Here is a 24759-nt window from a genome sequence, read left to right as displayed (position 1 = left end):
AGAGAATAAAGGTGAAACAACACAATCTAAACATAAATCTTCAAGCATTGTACATACAACGCTTCTGACTGTTTCCCTGGTTATTAGGGGTAATTATTGTGCTCGAGTAATGTGATCACTAAGAATGTCTTATTTGTACAAACAACCAAATTGCACACCTGTTGGGTGACACACTTTTCAGGGTAGCATAATAGAGAGGGGTCTAAGATTTTTGTTAAAGGTTAGGTCTACAACTTACAACAGAAATAATTTGACATTACACACATGCAGGATTTAACCCAATACTTTGACACGTGAAATAATGAGCAAATGATTTGGAAAACAGTTATGCTTGGTGTGGTTCTTACCTGCAGAACACGTGTAGGTCCATCTGGCAGCACTTGAACAGACAGCACGCCAGAACCAGGTCTCATCTTCTGGTTGATAAACTGCTGCTCAGGGCCAGGCTCCAGAATCCCCGAGTCTGGTCCCAAAACCACCTCAGACCCGTCGTACAGGCCTTCTATACCACCCCGTACCTGAATTGCACAGATATTGCACTCAATTGCTAAAAACATTTGCTTTAAGTTAATTTTTTTCCTACATTAATGTACATGTAACCCCCCTTATTGACAGAAAAAACAAAATTGTTGAAATTTCTGTACATTTATTAAAAAACACAAAGTGAATTGGACTAGATTAGGAAAGCCACTTGCATGTCTATATAAGACCTTAATGCCCATGGTGGATGTCAGAGCAAACAAGAATAATAATATTAAAGGAACTATCTGAAGAGGTCAGAGACAGAATTGCTGAAAGGCACAGATCTGGCCAAGGTTATCAAAAAAATTCTCGAGGTTACTAAGAGCACAGTGGCCTTCATGATCCTTAAATGGAAGATGTTTGGGATAACCAGAACCCTTCCAGCAAGACAATGAGCCCATGTGCATAGCTAAAATAACGAAGGATTGGCTTCAGAACAACTCTGTGACTGTTCAAGAATGGCCCAGCCATGACTTAAACTAATTGAGTTTAAGTCAGAGCTGGGCCATTCACTGGAGGGATCCGAAAATGGCTGTCCACCAATGTTCAGTATCTAACCTGTCAGAACTGGAGATGATCCACAAATGCAGGTGTGAATTTTTTTTTTTTTTATAACTCCCAAAAAGACTCCTGGCTGTATTAACTCAAAAGGGTGCTTCCACTAAATACTGAGCAAAGGGTCTGAATACTTACAACTGTGTGATATTTCAGTTTTTATTTTGGTATAAATCAGGAAAATATCAACAATTACTCTTTCACAGAACCAGTAGCCAGTCTCTTTTTCTGTTGTGCAGCTGGTACCTTACTGCTCCCCGTCGTCACTCTCTGATGGGCTCAAAAGTACGCTTTGACAGTGCCAAGTTCAGTTGGATGCTCTTCTACGTTGAAATCGTCCTTCATCACATATTCCAAAACATTGCTTGCCATTGTGTTTAATGTGTATTGCGCTGTGTTTGGCAATTGCAATGTCAGTTCTGATAACCCTTGTAGTGGATAGTGTAACCACAAGGGGGGGGGTGGTCATTTTGTGTCATAATTGTTTTTTTTTTTTAAGCTAAATTGTGGTTGAAAACTTGCTGGAAGTTACATGCATTATTACATAACATATAAACAATGCAAATATTAATTTTATCCGACCCAGGAACATCTTTTGTCATCTGAACTTAAACAAAAAAAAAAATACAGAAATTAGTTTCAATTCACCTGTACAACCAACCGGGGCAGGCCACAGGTCAGCATGCATGAGCTGAAGTACCAGGTCTGGGTGGTGCTGCGACGAGGGTCCGGTCTCCTTAACATCAATGGCTCAAAACTGTTGAAGACAAATAAATAACATTTTATTTGAATACGGCTGTGTATTCAGCTACACTGCAGTTGCATATCAAGCTAACCTGTTGTCACTAACAGCTGCAAGTCCAGCAATGTCCAAAACCAAAGATGAATCCAATGGACGTGGCTGGGCGGGCTTGCTCTGGGGTGGGGAGGAGCCTTCATGACACAGCATACCAGTACCTGTCATCCTCCACAACTGGGAACGCTTACCAGGCTCCTGCCGATGAAGGGTCCGTTGTTAGTTCTACCAGAAAATTATCTTTATACATCATCCTCTAACTTTTATCAAGCTCAAATGTCCTAAATTGAAAAGTGATCAGTCGAGGAAGAGTTACTCTATTGCACACTAGTACTTGTAGTCTCATCCAGATTTGCACCTGGCTATAATCCCGTCACTTAGTTCTTCAGGTAGTTCCTTCAAGATCATAGTTTGCTTTTTGCACTGATATGCTTTATGAGGTGTGGGGCCTTATAAATTCAAGTGTTGCATCCAAATCACATCAAGTGAATTAAATGGAACAGACCAAACAAGTTGTGCAAAACATTCATTATGACCACAAAAAATGGACACTCTTAGACTGGATTTGCACAACACAGTTCAAGTCACACACAAATCAATCTTTTGCTCCCAAGTGGCAACATTCAGATGTGTAACGCATCGGGAGAGCTGGTGGGTTTGAGCGATCCCAAAGTAATTTTAAATACTGACATTTTACATACATATACCTGTATAGATAAATATATACCAGTACTCTGGAAGAGCAGATAATACAAACGTGGTGCCTGCAAACACCAGGTATCCCCGAGTAAACCCCCGTCTGTTCTAAAAAAAAAAAAGCTCACTATTGAGACGACATTGCGATTTCTTTATTTATTTAAACTTAACATGGGACACGTTGTTAATGTACCAAAGATTGTATATTTTGTCGAAATTAAAATAGTGTTCAATGTAAAAAAAACAAAAAAAAAAGTTGGTTTAACTTACTCAAATTTTCCAAAATAATCATGTAGTATAAATACTGTCATCCATACAACTGTATTTCTGGTCATGGCTATCACATCGTCAGAATCCGATGAAGTCCTATGCCTACACAAAATACTGTACCTTCTTTTTCAAGATGACCCTCTGCGTCTTTGTGTCCACATCAAGAACCAACTCTGCACAAGTTACCAGATGTTTTTTTCCAACAGGTCTCCTTCCACCACTCCTGCATTCAAGAAAAAAACATTCCTGCTTGTGCCTTTGACCTTTAACATAAAAAAAATGCATATTGTAAGTGCAGAGTACTTTGAGAAGGTGTGCGTGGCCGCAATGTAGATGAAATTCTCATAGTAGAGCTTGTTGTATTCTCTGAAGAAGTTCATGTCAGCCGTGACCTCTGATGACCCGGCTCCCTTGACAGTCAGAGTCAGGTAAGGTGGCAGTGTTTGCTCATCACAGGCGTAGTCCAGTTCGGAGTCTGCCTTCACCTCAGTCTGCAGCTTGATGTCAACCACGCCGTGCTGCCAGAACTGGATAGGAACCTGAAGAAGTTTAAAAGAGAATTAAATTTATTTTTTTGTCTTTGTGTCTTTATATTTTGCCTAGATGCCCTTAGCACAGCATTTGAGAGAATAACAGTCCAGTATTAGTGTCAACTGAAGCATATTTAAAAATCTTACATAGTTATTTAAAGTCTTATGTAAGTAAATAAAATATGCACTTCCTGCAGTTCCTATTGTTTGTGATGCAACTATCAATGGCTCCCTTTCAGTCAACAGTAAGTTTCAGAGATGTTAAAATTGTGCGACAAATCATATAACAAAGAAGTAAGTTACTTCAGAAATGTTGTGGATGCGGAAAGGTGGGGGCAGCTGGTCAGTGTCGGTAAAGGAGATCTGGTAGGTGGCTCCCTTGATGGTTATCTCTGTCCGGAGGAAGAAGCAATTCCCCATGGTGTCTCTTTAAAGGAAGATTCAAATATTACCAATTTCTATTCACAGTACTTGATCACACACATTGGACACAAATGTTGCTATGCTTCAGATCTTTTTTTTTTGTCTGAAAACCCAAATGTTGTTCTAGTTTTGTCTCATCTGTCCAGAATACTTTCTCAAAAAGCTTTGTTCTTTTCAATATGCATTTTAACAAATTCCAGACGAATCAGTTTCAAGTTTTTTAGTGACCGTTCTATTTTTCTGTCTCTAAACTAGAGGGTACCATTAATTCACTATGGAAATCATCTTAATGAACGTGTGTTATTCGGAACACAAACAATTTAAGGATCAAACATAATATGCACTTCCTAAAATTTCAAACAAAAGCAAAATATTGCTACATTTATGAGAGTACTGCAACAGATGCAGTTAAACAAATATTAAGGAAGAGAAGACAAAATATTTCTCACCTCATATTGACATGGAAGGACTTGGGTTTGTTGACTTCAAAGCCTCCTGACCAGGTGCATGTCGGCGTGTCCATGAGGCGCACACACAACAGTTGGTCATAGTCATTTCGGGGCCAGTGGAAAACAACACTGGAGCCTGGCAGAGTGGAGATGTAACCCTCTGGGTTGACTGTACCCTGAGAATAAGTAAAACATGCTTATTTATAAACACACTGCTAGCTTGTTTTACGAGTTTTTGTAACCAAGTTTGTAACTCAATTTATTAGTACTGTTTTTTTAAATACATGTTCCTCCTTGAAATGAACTGAAATACCATTAATCCATTCTAGCACCCCAAAAAAACTATATCATTTTTGGTATGTTTATTAACCCTCTCTGGACCAAATAAAATTTTGCAGAGAGAAAAATCTGATACTTTTAGAAAATGATACTCTGGATTTAAAATTTTCGATATTAAACCTGTTGCAAATTTGCAACCCCTGACCGGAAAGGATAAAAAAAGCTGAACGCTCCATCAAAAAACTGTAAAATTCACAGGTTGAGGTGTCACTTAAGGGTTGTGAATTCATGAGTGACATCAGGAGCTGACTCCAACTCTGGTTGGCCATTGGGTCACTTCAGTGTGAGTATATTCTCCATGCTCCTTGCAAGTGTTTTCATTCTGTATTTGTGCGTGTAACCGTTTTTCCCCATTCAATCAATGGCAGAAAGTGCATCAGAGACTCTGGCTCCTCTTTTTTTTCCCCACTTCACTCCAGCATCAGCAAATCTGATGGTCTCTCGCGACTCCAATTTTGGCTCGCAACAAAAGCAAAATATTGACCAAGCAACTAGTTTGCAACTGAAAAACCCCAAGGTTAAGGCACTCGTAAGTCATGGTACTACAATATGTAATATAGTTCCCAAGTGTTTAAATTAAACAGTATCACGAAATATCAAGAGATAATAAAACAGAATGATTCATAACAAGAAAAACAAATCTAATCAAGAGTGTCTCCTCAAACCTGAGTCTAAAAAGAGTTTTTTTAGTTGCTAGGTAAAATCTTTAGGGTCACGGTGCTTGATCTAAAGCAAACAGTTGAAACGGTTTTAAAGTTGTGATCAGCAAAAACATCAGGACTGGACAAGACTGAAGAACCGAGTGGTTTCTATAGGAGTACTAGATCACCAAAAATCATTGACACTGATCTTCAAGACCACAGCAAGAGTGGGTAATTCCTCACCTTTCCTCGAGCAAACTCTCTTTGGGCGAAGGCAAGCTTGTGCGAGGAGCTGTTATCAAGTAAGTAACGGGGGGCAAAGGTCACAATGTGAGTGTCTCGGTACCGTCCTTTTCCATTGCGCACACTAATCCCTAAGTTGGGAAGGGATAAAAAAATGGACCATAAATTACATCTCTGATAGGAACACCCTTTAGTGAAGTACATAAAGTGTGTAAAGCTGCATATTGCACCGGTGATACTGGTGTATGAGATATTATGACATTAAATTCCGGCTATATTAGTTACTAATTGATACAAAGATGGCAATTGATACAAATGACTTGCCAATGTTGTAGATGAGCCCAGGCCTGTTACCCTGTTGGATAACCTTCACCGCCCTGACACCACTCCCTCCATCCAGGGAGAAACCCTGGCACCAACCTGGAACTCCATCTGGATGCATCCCCCTTCCAATCCGCATGGTGCACCTGGGTTTAAGAAAGATGGGGAAAATTGGATGAGAATTAAAAAAACATCAAAGATGTAGAAAATTTTTTTGGTCTCATTTAAGACCCATTATCCCCATTTAGTGATAACCGTAATAAAGCAGTTCATTGATTCATCACAAAAATATTAACTACATTTTGAAATATTGAAACAGTATGTTTTATTGCATTAGAAAGGAAAACATATGTGCAAAAGAGTACTTTCAAAGTATTTCAGATCAAATGTTTTGCTCAATAAGTAATCTATTGCTTGATCACTTTGAAGAAATGGTCAATAAAAGAAAAGTCATTCACCAACCAGTTCTAGCTTTTATGGAGAATTTTAGTTACGCAAACTGCATCTGTATTTATTAAATGCTTAAAATAATACATATGTTGATGCAAACTTACATAGCAGGCTGTTCTTTGTCAGTGTAGCAGAACAATAATGGACTGAGGCTTCGTGCTAATTCATGCTCATCAAACTGGCCTGCTGCATCCACTTTTCCATTGTCTTGTCTGAAAATCAATGGCAAGCCTGAAAAACGAAAACACTCGGTAAATGAGTAAGTTTGCTTGCGGTAAAATTTATGTTTTGTTTTAATTAATGAACGGCTTAACCTGTCTTGTTGATAAGCCAGTACGGGGAAGAAACCAGGATCTTGAATGCCCCGTGCGCCCGCAGGATGATACGGATGGTGAGGCAAAGCAGACGCTTATTGGTGTCATATAGCCTCATCCGTACCACATAATTCTGAGTTCCTGAAGGAATGAGGAGCTCTTTACACAGTGGGAAGTTCTCTAATAGGATACCTGGAATAAAAATAGAATAAGCATAAAAGTGGAAAAACGTGCGGCAAATAAATACCAGCCATTTTTTTTCTCCCCTCTCTTCTCTGACCTAGTTCCATGTTTTGTGAGGTATCCACAGCATGAAGCACAGCTTCTTTTCCTGGTTTTAGTGAGCCTTTGATAGCCGTCCCTTTCATGTAGTAGTTGAGGTCACAGGGTAACAGGTTGGCCAACACCATGGTGGGCAACAGATAAATGGTGTGACCTGGCTGTCGATAGATCTGATTTGTACTAGAGACCCTTTTGGCAGGTTGCTGGTCTGGGTAGTTTTCTTTTTTTATGACCACACAAAACCTTATGAAGACGGGAAAATGTAAATAATGTGGGCAGACTAAAAACAAACCACAGCAAAAGTGAGAGTCAATGAACCTACCTGAAGTTACGCTTGAGAGTGGCATCAAAGTCTGCTGACTGGCAATCCCTCTTGCTGCTGCTGATCTCTCCGGGCCGCTCAACGCTGGTCCAGTGAATTGGAACTTTACAAAAAAATAAGCCCAAGCCCTTGGGCCGCGCCTGAAGTCGCCATGATGTTAGATGGAGTGGAACTGCCAAGGCCTGACTGGGCAAAATGGGAGCCAATACCACAGGTTCTGTTGAGATATGCAAACAGTTGATAAGGGAATGGAGCACATAAAACACAATACTTTAAAGTGAAAAAAGACAATCAAGAAAAACAATATCTTACAATAAAACGTGAATCTACACAATGGGAGTCAAGCATAGAGCCTGCAGGTCATAATGGCCCACACGATGAATTTTCTTAGGAGTTCTAAAATTTCCGACTGTCTCTCAGAGGCACTGGACCTGAATGAGGTGAGTACTGATTTCTGATTGGTTGAGAAAGCCAGCCCTTTTGGCTTCCTCACAAATGAAGGAAGAGGCATTGCAGAAGGTTGTGTGGGCAGCTAAATTCGCTGTTGTTTTTGCAAAGTTCTAGCCAAAAGTGACCCACTCTGTGTATTAAGAGACCTTGTCCAACCACCTCCTTGTCTTCGTTTCAAAATCTAGGTAGATGCTACAATACATAAAAGACATATTGGCTGGGCAATCAGTCATTGTTCAAGCCAAATTGGAATTCATGAGAGACTACCAAAGAGTACACCACAGTTGAAAATAAATTATTAAAAAAAAAGAGGGACAGAAATTTGCCAGACTGCATGTTGAAAAAACGTATGGGAGAATGTCCTATGGAGAGATGAGACAAAAGTGGTCAAAAGTCAGCTCTATTTTCACAGAAACAAAAACGAAGCGTACGAATAAAAGAACTCTGGAAACCGAGAAGACGGTGTGTTATGTTGTGGGGCTGCTTTGCTACATCTAGCACAGTGTGTCCTGAAGCTGCGCCAGGGTTCAATGAAATGTCAAGATTAACAAGGTATTCTTGAGAATAATGTGCTGCCCAGTGCTGGAAAACTTGGTCTCAGTGGCAGGTCTTGCAACAGGCTAAATAATCCAAAACGCACAGCTAAAAACACGCAAGAATGGCTAACAGCAAAACATTGGACTCTTTTGAATTGGCCTTCTCGTTGCCCTTATATAATAATAAATGTCTGGGGAAGGGGCTGAAACATCTTGTCTGAGAAAGCACCCTTCAAACCTGAGTCAAGTGGAGCTACTGAAGACTACTAATTGAAGGTTACAAAAACAATTTGATTGGAGTGATTGCCTCAAAAGGCTGTGGAACAAAATATTATGGGTATCATTATTTTTGTCCAGGGTTGTTTCATAAGTTTGTTCTATAAAATAGTTGTAACATCCCAAGTCGTGTTGGAAGAAGAAGGGCCCCACAAATGAGTGAATCCGGGGGTGCTGAACTGCAAATGTGGGGATCCACTGGATTTTGCATATTTAGAGGGTATATAATTAATAGTGAAAGGACAGGCTTCGCAACAGAAGGTCAAGGTTCGAGTCCCATTCATACAAAAAAGCTGAGTCTGTATCCTGACTAGTGTTCAGGTTTCACTGACCAAGGCACGACCAGTTTCAGCTCAGGGCTGCAGTATCACTTACCTTTGCTGTCAGCCTGACATCGCTTCCTGCTTCTCTACGTGATGCGCAATAAATATGTACAGGGAGTCCTCAGTCTATGACTGAGATCCATTCCTACAGTATCGACTTAAATTGAATTTCGACTTATGTCGGATTCCACCATTAAAGTCAGAATTGACATCAAAATACTTTGTATAAAAAAACAAATACATTGAAATAAACAAGATGATGTACTTAGAATTACTGCTGAGAAGTGGATGGCGAAGAAGAAGGGGAGGCTGCGCTTAGCAATTGCGAAGGAACCTCAATCCTCTCCATCTCAACAAGTATCAAAGAACCTTGATTTGTGATCATTGTATCTGACAACGGAACGGAACCCTTCACATGCGCAAAATACAGGCTTTGTCTTTAATAAGTCACCACGGTCGACCGAATGAAGACTTGGTGGTGTTGGTGTCTCTCCTTTCTTCAATCTTTTTATGATCTTGAGCTTCGTTTCCACTGTCGTGGATTTTCTTTTGGCTGCAGAAGCATTGCTAAAAGACACAGTTTTCTTTTTTGGGGTGATAACATTTAAAAAGGAGGGGGGATGTATGTGAAGATACTCCCGGCGAACAAACACGGACAAGCATTAGCCAGACAAAATATTGGACGGGGGACAGGCGTTGTAAAGTCGAAACGTTTTAGATCGAGATCGTCTTAACCTGAGGACTCCCTGTATACTGCTGCGTGTACATAAGTAGTACAGTAAATAAGAATGGAGCAGGAGTAACGTACTGTCAGGAGCTGAGGGGCTGTCAAGTCTGATCTCCATAGGAACATCGAGGCGATTCTTCAAAATGAGGGCTGAGCGCACAGTTATAACCTTCCTGGCGCTTCCCTCCATTGTGATGGAGAAGACCACTCTGACCGGAGGCAGTGCTGAGAACTGAGTGAAAGTAGAGATTTTTACAAGTTATGCCTCATATAATAACAATATGACATAATTATTGAGATAAAGATGCATTTAAATATCATACATATAGTTTTGTTTTCCTTCTGATTTTAAGTCATCACAGTGAACACAGTAAGCTTACACATTAGTAGCACCAGGAAACCGCTGGGCCAGTTAAGTGCCTCGCTCAAGAGCAAATAATTATATATTTGCAACAAGGGCATGAAACTTTTAAGAGCAATCCCAGGCGCCAAGTTTTATTCATGCAGTTAAGCAGCTTGTTGGTACGGAAGGTGTAGTTATGATCAGGATTAGCATTACAATTATGCAAGTGACTGAACATTGGACTTACATATACATGTGGATGAATTATGTTTGTCCTGCTGATAGGACTGCCAACCTGTGGAAGCACAGGTTAGTGGGAGGAATAGCATTATTTACCAATTCAACAAATTTCAAGACAGACTTGACTTTGCGGCCATCATGTTTGCTTACAATATTGGATGCATTGTTCCTATCCGGAGCTGCATAACGGAAGAATATTCCTACTTTGTCCACAGACACGGGCTTCACTTGCTCCCATCCGCACACTCGTACAAGCAGCTGGTGCAGCTTCAGCTCATGAGTGTGCCTGCAGAAGATAATAATGATGACAATCTGTAAATGAATATTTTACAAAACAACCATAGATATATAACTATCTTTGACTATAGTATGCTTATGTTGAAATTAGATATAACGACTGCGTCACTGCCACATTGGTCTTAAGAGTTTATTATGACACTGAAATGTTCGTAATAACCGGAGACAAAGTAACATAATGCTATATTTTTCGGTAATACGTAATATTAGTTTATTAAGAATTGTACCTATGGCGAAGTTTCTCCCGTGCTTCAAACTCAAACGGAATTTCCTCCCCAGGAAACACTTCTCTCCACTGACTGACATTGTGCCCATCATCATTGCCTGAACTGTGGATGTCTCCAATAGAATCTGCACTACTGCTGTGAGAGAGAGCCACCCTGAAAGAAAATTTCAAGACATTTAGCTGGTGAAGAGAAGTTGGTAAAAGTTCTTCCATCAGTGGCGGTCCTGGGACACACTGGGGCTCAAACAAAAACTTACAGAGTAAAACAGTCACAAAAAGTTTAGCGTTTCATTGTTAGAATTTCTATCCCTTTCTTTCTAATCAATAGCAAACTTCAAGCAACAGACAACATGGCCATCAACCTGCTTTTTAGTCCATGTGCCAAATAATCGAGATACCGTGCAGTAAATATTTGCAAAAGTTGAACACATACATTTTGTCAAAATGCTTATCTATGCTGAAATTCTTGAGAAGTGCATCATAGGACTATGACAACATATAACATGCATGGGGATAGGTCCACCAACCTTGTAGGTGTCGTAGTAAGAGTGGCAAACCACATGGTACAGCCAGTATGGTTGCGCAGAGCATATGGCACAAATGGCTGCCTCTTCTTAGAAAGCTTAACACCTGTTGTAAACAGAAATGGTAAAAAAAAAAATGGGTTTGTTACTATTCGCAAAATATGTATAATGACATGACGGAACCCAAAAACAAAAAAAAGGTTATCAGACTTCTTGTGTATGTTGCAATTACTAGCATAACTATGGTTGATGACATAATACTTTGAAACCGAATGCAGACTAAAAGCCAAGCCATCGCGTTCAACATCACTGTGTGACCTCTTAAATGTGCTTCTGGAAAAATGAAAAAAGAATTCCATATCTTTGCAGCTGTGACAGCTTCAACTTTAGGAGTTTAGGAGTGAGTTCATGGGAACATTTGTTCATTCTTCCAGGAGAATATTTGTGAAGTCACACACTGATGGGCAAGAAGGGCTGGCTTACTGTCCTCTTCAAATCAACCCAAAGGTGTTCTGTCGGGTCGAGAGCAGGACTCTGCATAGGTCAGTCAAGTTCATCCAGTCCAAATTCTCTCACCCATGCCCTTATGGACCATGTTGGAAAAACCTTTGGTATCGCTGAAGCATTCACAGTTCCTTTCATTTGAGTTTAGGGGGTAATATTTTAGACATTTCCAATTTTGTGGGAACAGTTTCGAGATGCCACCTTCCTGCTCCAACCTGACGGCGGATCAGTGCAGAAATCAAGGTCCATAAAGACACGGATAAATTTAAATAAAGAGAATTTGATGTGGATGAACTTGGCTGGCCTGAACAATCCTGACCTCCACCCTACAGGACACTTTGGAATAAATTATAAAGAGACAGACTTCTCGTCCAACATCAGTGTGTAATCTCATAAATGATCTTCTGGAAAAACTGTTCATATCATACATGAGTTGAGCAAATACTTTTGGCAATATATGGGAGCTGGTAACCTTTCTGGGTAACTTGTACAGAATCAATTGAAATTAAGTTTGTTGTTGCAGGGGAAGGTCTCGATCACTAAACTGTCAAATGTACCTTTCGAGTCTGTTTGCTGATCGAAACAGGTCAAGCTGGCTGTGCTCCGAGTTCTGAGGTAGGACAGGGGAGCGCCTAAGTAAAGACAGTTAAAACAATCACAAGAGAAACATGAATATGAATCCACCCATTTTGTACATTGCTTATCTTCATTAGGGTGTGCTGGGACCTATCCCAGCTGGCTTTGGATTGAGAAGCAGGGTCAGGGCTCGAGACTGCGACCAAAATAGTTGCCTATATGAACCTTTTTTTTTTTTTAGTGTAGGTGAGTAAAATTTTTATCTGGTAGCAATTTCATAAGTTCCCATTTTAAGGCTTCCTCTAACACAGTCTCACAATACAAAACATGGTTGAAACTCGGTCTTTTTTTTCATTTCTTTAATCAATCTCCTCCACTTGCTCTCCTGTTCAGAAGAGAGCACAGTGGCTTATATACATCTGAATTGAAATACCTTCAAAGTATCTGTGGAAATAGTTTTCTTTATTTTTTTTAAAACTTTGGGGTAACACCATTTTTTTCCCAGCATGGAACCAGTGTACTAAAACAAACCGTTTTTTTTTCCCAGAAATTGCAATGTTTTTTATGCTGTATGCACAATTATGAAATTGTAATAATCTTCTTCTATTTAAAATGTGGGATTCGTGTACAGTTTACAAATATTTTTGGACATGTATGAATTGTCTTGATAAAACTGCAGTTCATACATATTTTTACAAATCTAAAAAATTAAAACATTTTGCATTTGGGATTCCAGACAAATATTATATTTTTGTTTAAGTGATTTCATGATTAAACGGGTCTAGAAGGAACAAGGCTTGTGTGATGAGTGAAGTGAAAATTAATCAAAAATTGTAATTAGCCACAATTATTCATGTTTGAACAAGCAGCATAATTGCTTTTTTACACACGGCCAGGTAACTGAATAAATTTGTTCCCATAATAAATCACCAATTAAAAAAAAGGATTTTGAGTTCACTTGTGTTATATTTGTCTGATATTTACATACATTAAACAAAGGAGGCAAACTATGCAAAAATATATAACCATGAGAGAAGGCGACCAACATTTTATTATATATACTGTGTTTATCTATGTTTTATATATTTCCTCTCAAAGTTTTTTTCCCCCCGTAATGTAACATATTTTCACAGCCACAAAGTGCACTTAAAAGTCTTAAAGGGCTACTGTCATGAAATGGATGATTTTTAGTATGTTATTAATGAAAAAAACGTCAGCCAATATGGGCCCATGTGTTCTTTTTCACCACAAAACATGATTTTGACATATACAGCTTTTTGTAACTCCCGCCATGAAAATCCTCTCGAGGGATTTGTTTTCAAGAAGCAGGAAGTGACATAAAGGACCACGGCGCCCCCAAGTGGACTCGTTTGTTTCCTTTAGTTTTACCTCCGGGAAGGTAGCTCGTTGTTCCTTCGTGTTAGCCAAAATGCCGGCTCATTGCATTGCTGCATTGCTTGAACACTCAGGAGAACGGATTTGCCCGTCATAAGTTTGCAAGAGACCCGGTTCGTTGTGAAAAATGGATTACACGGGTGCAGAGGACGAGAGCTTCGTGGGCTCCAAATAACAGGTAGGTGTGTATACAGCTACTGAAAAAAATAATAATTTGGGGCGGACCACGTAATCAGTCTCTCATAACGTAACAAAAGATCAGCGTACGAAATATGTCGATGTGCGCGTCAGACGGCGTCGGGCTGCTGCGCGGACGGCGGCAAATCTGAAGAACCCTGCCAAGAATGCCTCACTCAGAAGCGTGCGCGCAGTAATGCGCCCCGGCTCGAGGTGTTCATCGAGTACTGCGGCGGCAATGAACATCCCCCTAAAAGCAGCACGGCTTGGCTCCATTATATGCCACCACGGCGCTGAAAATCAGCCACATCGGCTGAGACGCCGCATTCGGCGTTCACAGCTTCTGCGAAGGCTGCGCGTCGGGCTTTGCAGACAGGGGCGGCTCTGGAGAACCCAGCCGGGAACGCCTCACTCAGCTGCGTGCGCGCAGTAAAGCGCTCCGGCTCGACTGTGTTGTTCATCGCGTACTGCGGCGTCTATGAACAACCCCCTAAAGCAGCACTGCTCGGCTCCGTCATAAGCCACACCGGCCAGCTGCGATGAGCCGCGATGGCTCATCTCCGCCGCAGAAGTGGATCGGACGGGGATGGGGTTTGGCCGTGATCGCATATCATCTGAATATGGCTTGAAACAATAGTGTAATATTGTCTCGGTAACTTCACTTGGTTGTGTGGTGTTTTCCTTTTCGAAAAGCGCTTCCGTGTCGGAAGGGGCGTGTTTGTCTCCCATAGTTAGGGTGCACTGCGTGTTTTCATTGGCGAATGTCCGGGTGACGGCACGGACAGGGGATGTAGCCAATATGGCGACCACTTGGATCTCGTAGAATGACACTTCTGCAACTTTGCGCATAGATGACGCGCTCTCTGCTCACATTTATTTTTTCGTATAGACATTGAAGTTAATAGTGTTATATGTATTTTTCATAACAATATCTATTTTAGAATGTTTATAGGGATGACACTTGGGCTTTAAATTTTCTCTTAAATAGACAGGGCGCCTTAGAAAACGTGCACACCGTGTTTTTGAGACTACTCCAATGAAGTAAAACAAAACACATGCACATTATACTCTTAGCATGCATACTACTATGTGTTTCAGCGTGCGTCAAAGCTACCATAAGCTACCAGATGTCACTCATGAGGCAGTGAGTAACATTTGCAATTTTTCAAATCTAAGCAGAAGAAGCTTATATTCCCCCACACTCTGACAGCGAGCCACGTTGTTCACACTCACAGTATCATATCGAAACGAAAATGATCACACCACAGCAAATAGAATAGCATATGGTAACTAGCAAATAATAAAACAAAACAATTGCTGAAGAAATAACAAAAAACACGCACTTTAAACACTATTTACGTCTACATGCTGGGAGATGCTGAGATGAAAGAGGCTTGTAATTTTCATCATACCTCACCTCACCTCACATATGACAGACAAAATGAGATGGGAAGAAATGGACAGCACACCCAAGTTAAATATTTGCGTGTCATAGCAAAAGGACTGAATAGTTATGGCTGTGTACCATTTTATTTCAATATAGGGTGCTGTGTGTACTTTAATGAAGAAATGAACAAATGATTTTAGCAAATGTCTGCAATGTAAGAAAGAGCAAAATATTTACGTGGGTCTGAATATTTTCCGCATGCACTGTATATATGGGGAGGGTATACACCGTACTAGCCCGCAGTAAATTGTAAGGCACATATTCAAACATTCACACTCACAATTACATCGATGGATAATTTAGAGCCTTCAATGATCCTTAGGAGCATGTTTTTTTTTGTTGTTTTTTTTGTTTTTTTTTTTTATGTAAGCAAGTGGGTATTTAAAATGAAAATTCCAAACTGGAAGGCTGCAGGCTAGATTTGAAATAGGAAATCACAGAAGAGTGAGGCAGACAGACTAAACAAATGCTAAACAAAATATTTATTTTAGTCCACTTTAGTAATTGTCTTGATACTTACATGGTCCATTGCTGGGCGGGTCAACTGAAGAGCCTATCCAGGACAAGGTGGGTGAAGACTGACTACTACTATCATCCTTGTTACAGTAGTCTGCTATCCAGGAGGTCTTGGTTGTGTTGTACTGCTCTATATAAACCAAAGAGAAAAACGTTCGTCGTTCAGCTATTCAAATGGTCCGTTAAAGTATCGCAGTGAAATAGTTTGACTCACCCAATAGGACAGACGTAATGTTGACGTCAAGCCGTTGCTTGGCTCTCACACTGATCTTAAGACGGGGAGGATGCAATCGGCTCGCTTCTTGCTTCTGCCAGGTCAGGAAGCAAGGCCAGGGCTCGATGAATGGCTCCCAGCCTGTCACATACAAACCCCTTCAAATCAGTACACTGTTCATATATGAACGTTCCATCCAAAACACACTTTTGTTAAAAGCAAAAAGTTCATTGTAATTACCCGACAGTTCTCGATTGTAGTAGTCTCCCGAAAGACTAAAGCTAGTGTTGCCTTCCTGGGTGGAACCAATACGCTGCAACACATTCAGCCCTGTAACAACAAAGAATCTGCAGGTCAAAATTGGGACTTAAATGATTTAAGGCAGGGGTGCCCATACTTTTTTACCCCAAGATCTACTTTTCAGGCAGCCAGCCTCCCGTGAGCTACCCGCGATGGCGGGGTGGTTGGGGGGTGATGATAATGATAATAATAATAATTGCAAACCGCTTTAAGGTTAATGTTATGTTGCCTCCTGTATTTAAGGTGGAATTTCAAAATGACACACCATCTCATCCTGCACTTTCTACTCTGGCTTCAAACCAGACCTTTCCCACTCGGAAAAGAAAAAATCCCATCCAGTTTAACCACTTTTCCTTCGATTATTCACATACTCCAACAGTCTTTGCATCTTAAAACAACAGTATTTCTTTTTTTTTACTTTCGCCAATAATTTCACAAGTAAACATATGCAACATGTTTAGCTCGTCTTTGCTATACGTTTCCTAGACTGTGTTGCTAACTAAAGCAGCGGTGGTGGACGCTGTCATTATAAAACACACTGATGGGCTGCATTAGTATTATAAACTTTGTAATTATGAGTGTATGTCTTTAAGAGCAGGGGGTGGGAGTTAAGGTTAAACTAGGAAAAAGAGTGTGGCAGAGCAGCAGTCGTTGTTGGAGAAAGTTCCATGTGCTGCCTAAAAAAAAATAGTGACTTCTTTTCATTTTTTATAATGTGAATTGTGCCATTGGATGTAACAACCAGTACATCCCTCACTCATTGAATCACATTGCAAAATGCCACAAACTGAAAAGCTGTATGTTATACTTTCAATTTGCATTGGATTTTTTTTTTTGCGCGCAACGCAGAATATCTGCGAAGAGACTGCATCAACAATGCACAATTGCGCACACGTGCAGTTTAGAGGTAACATTGGCTGATGACCAAGACTGCGTCGCGATCGACCCATTGAGCACCCTTGCATTAAGGGTTTGGAAAGTAATAATTCCTAAGCGTTTCAAACTTATTTTCACATTCATCGTGTTGTTCAGATGTAATGTGCAAAAATATTAATTTAACATTTTCATACAGCCACTGTATCCAATACGTCCACTGATGAGCAGGAAGCTATTAAATGACCTGACTGACTAGGGGCAGGGTACAACGTGAACTGATTGTCAGTCAAACATAGTGCACATACAGACAAATACAAAACATCCACACTCACATTCACAACTATATGTCATCTATATGGATGATATAGGGTCTTCAGTTAACTTAACATGTATGATTTTGGAATGTGGGAGGAAGCCCAAGTACCTGCAGAAAACTCAAGAGAGCATGAAGTAAATATGCAAACTCCACATGATTCCAAGCCATATATGCTTATCACTACTCGACAACCTTCTTTTTAAAGTAATTCAGACTTACTGGAAAAGGTGAGCTCCGCAAGGGGTATGTCACAGTCTAAACAGTCATCTATGAAACAAATGCAGATGCTCTCTGCCTTTACTTCTATCCCAGACAGCGCGGAAGCCTGACTGAAAGAACCAGAGTCAGTTCTGGAATGTCCTTTGGACCGGCCTGCGATGTTGTCAGCATTCTCCAACAGCCACATTGCAGCCTGATCCAGACGACCTAAGAGACACAAATGGGTTGGATCTAAATGAAAGTGAAACTCAGTTAGGGGCAAAATCTTCCCGTGTCCTTAAATGTCCATAAACGCATACAGCTGCAAGTTTCTCTGGCTGCTCAGATTCTCCCATCCACTCAGGTAAGTCCTTTCCACACATTTGTAGGAGCCATAGTGCCATGAAAAGATATTTTCCCACTTCCTTATTGCTGTTTTTTTTTTTTCATCTCTATTACAATCATTTCAAATCAACAAACCAATATCAATATCAATCTGAGACAACTCAAAGAAATACAAAATGCAGTTTTCAAATGATAATCCAGTTTATTAAGGCACAAAAAAATCTTGAAATTATCGTTCGAAAACCAATTTGATTGAGAATAGGGCCATTCGAGAACCGAGTATTCACTGCACAAGCAAATAAGACAGGTACGCATGGGGGTGTCGCAGAAGTCATTTTGGGAAAATCTGCATACCTTCAGGGTAAGAGAGGCGCGTAAAAAAGGAGACATACGCACGAATGGGAGAATATGGCCATTTGTGAATATCTCAGAATTCAGACTTGCCTTTACAAAGGAGAAGTGCCTTTTTACAGTCCTCTTTCCGAAAGCCAAGATCTTCCAAATGCATCAGCTGCCCCTCTGTGGAAACAAAATGCATTTTTAATCAAGCATGCAGTAAATTATTCATACTGTAGTTTACTCATATCAACTAAATACAAGTAATTAGTAGTCAATGTGACAAAATTATTGACCATGATTACAGTTTGGAAATATTATTGTCGCAGTTTAGAAAATGTGGACCGAAACGTTATATATCCTTATATAGCAAAATATGTATCGTTTGCATACCTATATGGGCAAGATTTTTCATCTTGTAAGAGTCTTTGGGTGTATCAAGAGGTACAGTGTCAGAGACTGGTGGTGAATTTTCAGTAGGGATGGATCTGGCAATGGCCAAAAAGAGCTGAATATCATTATAAGATAGCCGGATGTCCAGAACAGGAAATTGGATCTGCAAGAAGATTAGCAAAAAATCTAATCAATCAACAGCTCAATAATAGTCAATAGAACCAAGTCAATACCTTCTGTTAAAGGGTTTTCACTTCAAGTGCCATCGACACGTAAAGCATGATTTTTAGGAAAAAAAATAATAATCGGGGGAACGACGTAATCCTCTCAGAACATAACAAAAGATCCGTGTCATAGTAACTTAATAAAGTACGTAAGTCAGGGGTGCTAACTGTGTCGGTGTGGGCGGGCCAGCGTTGTTCATCGCCGCCCCAGAGGTGGATTGGGCGGGGAGGTGGTTTGGCCGCGTGCGTGAGGAGAAAGGAGCTCCCCCCCTACCGGCCACCGGTGTCTGGGCACCCCTGAAGTAGTTACTTCGCCCGACGTGGGTACTTCTGTGTACGCTACATGCTGTCATACATACTGTCGGGGAGTCTGTTGTTCGTTAGAAGTGATCCGCACGCACATCATCTTAATATGGCTCGAAACGATAGGGTAATATGGCCCCGGTCACGTCATTCGATTATGAGATGTTCTCTTCTTTGAAAAGCGCTTCCGTGTCAGAAGGGGGGTTGGAAAATTCCGAAAATCTCTGTTGTTCGTCTCCCATAGCAGGTGGCGTTCCCAGCATGCATTGCAAACCTTAGGGCCTCCTTAGAATTTAAAGTTTATGTTCTGTGCCAATTATTTATTGAACTATTCTTTTATTTGTTTTATTATTTGCTAGTTATGCTATTCAGTTTCCTGTTGTGTGATAATTTTTGTTTGAAGTGACACCGTGTGTGTGCGTACAATATTGTCAGTAATGACCTGCCGACACGGGCAGTACGTGGGGCAATGTAAGAGTCTTCGGCTTACAGATGTGAAATGCAATTGTTCCTCACTGCCATGTGAACGCCAACATATAGGATCTTACATAGATGCTAAAAGATGTGTTAGCATGCAGGCTAACAGTGTAACCAGTGTGTTTAATCGGACTTTATTGGACAAGTCACAGAACAACATTTGCAAATGTTGGAAGACAGTGTGCACAAAAGGTTCACCACATTGTGAGGGGCCATGTCTAATGTGGCGTCTTGTCTAGTTAGAAGAGGATTTAAGACCTCTGCCATTGTGAAAATACGATACATAAATAAAAAAAAAAAAAAAAAACTTGGGAGAGCGAAATCTGTGAATATGCGTGAATATAAAAAAAAAAAAAAAAAGAAAAATCACGCTACAAAATGACTTCCAGAATGGATTAATTTCATAAATTGAGGTACCACTGTAATATAGACAGAAAAAGTATTTGCCCCTTTTTTATTTCATATTTTCATCCCTGCATATTTATCACACACATTTTGGACCCTCAGACCTTTTTTTTTCCACATCTTACAATGTAAAATGCAGCTTCTAAATGAGGATTTTTACACATTCAATTTTTTTACATCCAAATCTGGAAATCTTACAAATTTTTTGTCGACAGTTTATTCCTCACCTCCAGGAGCGGAGGGATGTCCGCCACACTGAAGGCATCGAGTAGACCGGAGCTGCTTTGGTAAGTGGGGCTCCCACACAGCTCCACCTGAATGTTGACTGGATCAACGATGGACAGTGCCGTCTCCTGTTCACTGCCAAGACGACACGAGAAGACCTGAAAGAGGGAAAAAATAGCACAGAATAAGAGTAATAAGCAAAGAACGATGTATGAATACAGAAAAATGTTTCCACTCTTCCAATGGGTGTACTTTAGACATTGTGTATCGACCTTCCCGAGCGTGAAACTCAAGAGGCTGAACAGCAGGATATCTACTGTAGTACAACACATTTTGTTTAATCGGAAAATAGTTGTATCACTAACATTATTTGCAAAATCCAGGACTATACAAATGCATGTACCACAACAGTATTTAGGCATTGTGGAGTACTGTTGTAGACGTCTTTCGACTGCTTTAACAGATGATAACTATGTTAAGGGATTACCTCTATGCCTGCAAGATTTCCAGAAAAGGGTCTGTCCAACAGACGGGGTTTGTACGTGAGAACAGTGGTGCCTTTAAGAATGATGGCATTGGTATCCAGACAGCTTGAGTCCTCTACAATAACAAATTCAGTGCCTGAAGACAGAAAAACTTTTTTATCATTCCATCAAAATCATTGAAAATTTCACAAGAATTTGAATACAATTTTGGACTCTGTCAGACAATAAGTTGAAATCACTGGGATTATGATTTTTTTTATTATTATGCTGAAATGTAATTTTAGGGTGTATCTTTCATCCTTGCCTTTCAAATTGGATTAATCTTTTTCAAACACTTGACAAAATGTCATAAATGTAACGTTTATGTAATATAGTGTGTTTATAAGCCTAGGTTTCCCTCACCAATTTTTCAACAACAGGTCAAATTGTGAACTGGTGTTATTTTATTAGAGACTAATAACTGACCTGTAACATTGACCTTCACCTCTAAGGAACGATTATGGGTAACGGGCACCGTGGACCTCTTGGTGACCACACCACTCTTGACCCTCTTTGGTATGACTGCCCCAGTGGTGATGGAATTACTATTTGCTTCAAAGTCAGTGCCGACGTTACTCTGACACTCGAGATTCTCTGCACTTCTTGGCATCTTTTTTGCTGGCAACCACAGGAATTCCTGCACGAGCCAGAGCCAGTCAAAAATGAGAAAGACCCTTAGATTGTTCAGGACCACTGTGAAACAGGACGAGTCTCGTGTTGATCTGTATGAAGTTGGAAAACAGATATTATAACGACAAAAAGTGCCTTCAGTTCTGATTTATTTTGGAGAAAATTCCTTCCATGTTGTGTACCTGTAATGCAGTTCCAGTTGCAGAGAAGCCTGGTTTGCGCCCGTTTTAGAAGGTTGGAGAATGCAGTCGAATACATTATGCCTGGTCCTGTCAGGTGCACCAGTGCTCTGGTAATGCCCAGTGCAACGAGTGTCATATGCAAGCAGCGAGTGAGATACTAAATTGACTGATTTAGATCCATTGGAGAAACTCTCAAAGAGCAGCTTGGATTTCATGAAGTTAAACCTGAGGCAACAAACACAGGTGACCAAAAACAGCCTTTAAAAAAAAATTCTGGTATGTTTAAAAAAAATAATGCTGGTATGTTTACAGCCATAATGCATTGCATTTCACTCTATTTCAGATCTCTTGCTGGTGGATAGCTCGATAGTCCATTTTGCAAATTAAGCCATATTGGCATTTTACCTTATTTATTTCTTTTACCTTTATTTATCAAGGAATAGCAATTGTGAACAGATTATTTTCAGCAATGTTAACATGGTTGCACATAGCAGAGTAAAACAAGGGGAAAAACATTTCATCTTGAAGTTTAGAAATGTTACCAGATTTTACCTGGCTATACCTGACATTTCAGTCCCCCGACAAAAGGGTTTTCTCAACCGGAGGTGACTGTAGTAGTCTGCCCCATTTTTAAGAAGCTGAACTCACTAGAGTCACCTCACAATCAGTGCTTGAGAAAGCGGAAATATTGTACATGATCGCTGCACATGATTAGTCTGTTAGAATATTTTATTCATCATATCCTATGATGTAAAGAATGTATTGTTTTATGTAAGTAACACTATCACATTGCTGTACATATATAAGTGTGTGTGTGTGTGTATACATTTGTTTTTATAATTCATTTGTACCTTGTTTTGCCGTGCTATTGGCATTGTAAATCTGTTCGCAGTTACCTTACCTGGTTAAATACAGGTTAAATAACAACAAAATCAATTAAAATAGAATTAAGCATAAGTGGCACATAAAGACTCTCCATTTTAAAACAAGTTATCGAAGGTAGTTCAAAATGTTCTTCAACAACCAGTTACACCGCCGTCTACTTCAAATTAATGAAAAGAAACCTAGAATGAGGCATTTGGTACTTTTTGCTGCTTTTTCCTGTTGTACCCAACATAAATCAAACTGTGACCCCAAAACAACGTTTACGAATTACAACCCTTTTCATCCATGGGCTTAATAGTATTAGGACAACTGAATCATGAGCGATAAATATGGAGAGGTACAGTTATTGTGCAATTACTTAGGATCTGTTTGCTAATGATAACCATTGATAGTTATTGATAAAAATGTTGACCAAGCACAAGTATGTATTTTGTGCGTGGCGAACTATATATAATATTAAAAAAGTAATGCAATTAACAATCGGGCACATCTGAAAAGGAAGGTATCCAAAACAATAACAGAACTGTAAAGAGTAACCTTGCTAGTGAGCGTTTGTGTGATTTACTGCAGTCCATGAGCTCCAAACTGACATCCATCAAATCCACCAGGATTGACAAGTTGGTGAAGACATCTCCACTTAACACCGTCTGAGGAGAAATGCAATCTATGATTATTCCTCCCACCCCATCTCTTACCCATCTCTTTGCTGCTGTCACTTCACATTATGCAACAAATTTTTAAAGCACAAACATGTTTACGTGACAGTACACGGCAACTATGTCATGAGATTTATTGTTATTTTTTTTCCTGTATATAACATTTCTTGACTGTGTGTGTGTGTTAAGTGTCTTACATAGGTACTGGGGTCCTGGAGGTTGAAGGGACGCAAAAATTCTTCAACAGGCTCTCCGAGATTGTTTTCCAGCAGCCCTCGAATCAGCTGGTAGTGTTCTGGATCTAGAGAGCAGTGTATCGATGACAGGCTACCATAGATAGTCATATCAGGAACTGCATGGCTCAGCTCACTGAAAATATCAAGAAATCCAAACACATGTAGAAAAAGAGTCGTTTTTGTTCAGTGTTCAAACTTTTTCACATTGCTTTGGTAAACAAACTAGTGGCAACATTTTCATGGATGTGAACAAGCAAAGCTATGCAACCATAGAATATTATCACGCCAAAACATATCGCTCCAGCATTGGAGCTTCAATAACCTATTTCAGCATGACACTAAAAACTAAATCAAAATATAGCTTTGTAATTTCAGATGTTCAGCTAAAGATGTACGTGATAATAATAAAAACAGGATGATTCAAGTCATAAAAATATACCGTAGTGGAACATTTCAATCCATGATAACAATACCAATACTAATCAACCTTAAAACAATGTATTAAATTCTCAAACACTACAAAATATCAGAATTGTTACCAATGTACAAGAATCACAGTTAGAGTTTTATTAGAAATTTTTTTTTGAAGGAATCACCTATCCAGGTTACGCTCCACTTTAAGCTCCAGGCGGCAGCATTCTTTCAGCAGGTTTCCTCCAATCCGACGGACAAAGTAAGATGGGAAAATAACATCGGAGATTTCAAAGGTGGTACAGCCTCTGTCACTCGGTTGGCAGGGCAGACGCTCCGCAGCAAATATATCCATTTGATGAAGGTCCAGAGTGATGCAATCCAAAAGACACACATGGGCTTCTGAAGGCAATAAACAATTGCACATTTTGTAGTTTTTACAGTAAAGACCCGAGAAAGGCAATCACCCCAAAACCCAGGTGATAAAAGTGTTTTTTCCCCTCAAATTAGGCATCCTAGTGAAACTTACCTGAGGCAATCGGGCTACCAGACATTTCTTGAGCTCTTTCAGGGAATGTGCTGCCATCGGACCAAGCAGTGGCGTTACTGGGGGAAGCTTTATGCGATCTTTGCTCATCTGACCATGCTGCAGCATTTTGTGTGGGCTCCTTCTTTAAGACAAAACAACAGTACAACAGTGATTTATTGTGAAAACAAGGCAATGTGGTTGTTCCTATCACAAGGAAAGCAGATAAAATCCTGAAGACAACGCGAGTGAAATTTACCTCAACTGCATAATTTTTAAAAATAAACCAAACGAAAATTTTGCAAGAGATTTTGCGTGTTGTACTGTTGTATGCTGTTGTCTGGGCTTTGAGTAATGTAGCTAAAAGGGTATCAAAAAAAAGCAGAT

The 24759-nt window shown here is 40.0% G+C and overlaps 1 protein-coding gene across 3 annotated transcripts in view; it reads right to left on the bottom strand.

The window, feature by feature from the left end:
• vps13d (vacuolar protein sorting 13 homolog D) overlaps positions 1 to 24759 on the bottom strand; it is a 62308-nt gene that overhangs the window by 10850 nt on the left and 26699 nt on the right. Inside the window, exons 27-60 of one of the 3 annotated variants that reach the window (XM_061840905.1) lie at positions 24376 to 24517; positions 24032 to 24248; positions 23397 to 23568; positions 23081 to 23190; positions 21659 to 21883; positions 21273 to 21568; positions 20810 to 20943; positions 20325 to 20480; positions 18689 to 18851; positions 18404 to 18478; positions 17636 to 17842; positions 16165 to 16254; positions 15925 to 16065; positions 15715 to 15840; positions 12157 to 12231; positions 11099 to 11201; positions 10573 to 10725; positions 10199 to 10334; positions 10056 to 10103; positions 9547 to 9697; positions 7154 to 7370; positions 6830 to 7074; positions 6550 to 6741; positions 6340 to 6466; positions 5789 to 5931; positions 5465 to 5595; positions 4242 to 4417; positions 3673 to 3796; positions 3325 to 3378; positions 3143 to 3249; positions 2960 to 3062; positions 1914 to 2071; positions 1726 to 1834; positions 348 to 518 (exon numbers count right to left, since the gene is read on the bottom strand). In XM_061840905.1, coding sequence (XP_061696889.1) covers positions 348 to 518; positions 1726 to 1834; positions 1914 to 2071; positions 2960 to 3062; positions 3143 to 3249; positions 3325 to 3378; positions 3673 to 3796; positions 4242 to 4417; positions 5465 to 5595; positions 5789 to 5931; positions 6340 to 6466; positions 6550 to 6741; positions 6830 to 7074; positions 7154 to 7370; positions 9547 to 9697; positions 10056 to 10103; positions 10199 to 10334; positions 10573 to 10725; positions 11099 to 11201; positions 12157 to 12231; positions 15715 to 15840; positions 15925 to 16065; positions 16165 to 16254; positions 17636 to 17842; positions 18404 to 18478; positions 18689 to 18851; positions 20325 to 20480; positions 20810 to 20943; positions 21273 to 21568; positions 21659 to 21883; positions 23081 to 23190; positions 23397 to 23568; positions 24032 to 24248; positions 24376 to 24517 — 4977 coding nt within the window. Of the gene's footprint in view, positions 1 to 347; positions 519 to 1725; positions 1835 to 1913; positions 2072 to 2959; positions 3063 to 3142; positions 3379 to 3672; positions 3797 to 4241; positions 4418 to 5464; positions 5596 to 5788; positions 5932 to 6339; positions 6467 to 6549; positions 6742 to 6829; positions 7075 to 7153; positions 7371 to 9546; positions 9698 to 10055; positions 10104 to 10198; positions 10335 to 10572; positions 10726 to 11098; positions 11202 to 12156; positions 12232 to 15714; positions 15841 to 15924; positions 16066 to 16164; positions 16255 to 17635; positions 17843 to 18403; positions 18479 to 18688; positions 18852 to 20324; positions 20481 to 20809; positions 20944 to 21272; positions 21569 to 21658; positions 21884 to 23080; positions 23191 to 23396; positions 23569 to 24031; positions 24249 to 24375; positions 24518 to 24759 lie in introns of all 3 variants that reach the window. The other 2 variants (XM_061840888.1, XM_061840898.1) reach the window with 2 other exon arrangements.

Source organism: Syngnathoides biaculeatus, chromosome 2 (assembly GCF_019802595.1).
Source record: "Syngnathoides biaculeatus isolate LvHL_M chromosome 2, ASM1980259v1, whole genome shotgun sequence".
NCBI lineage: Eukaryota > Metazoa > Chordata > Actinopteri > Syngnathiformes > Syngnathidae > Syngnathoides > Syngnathoides biaculeatus.
This window is presented reverse-complemented; position numbering and strand designations above follow the sequence as displayed.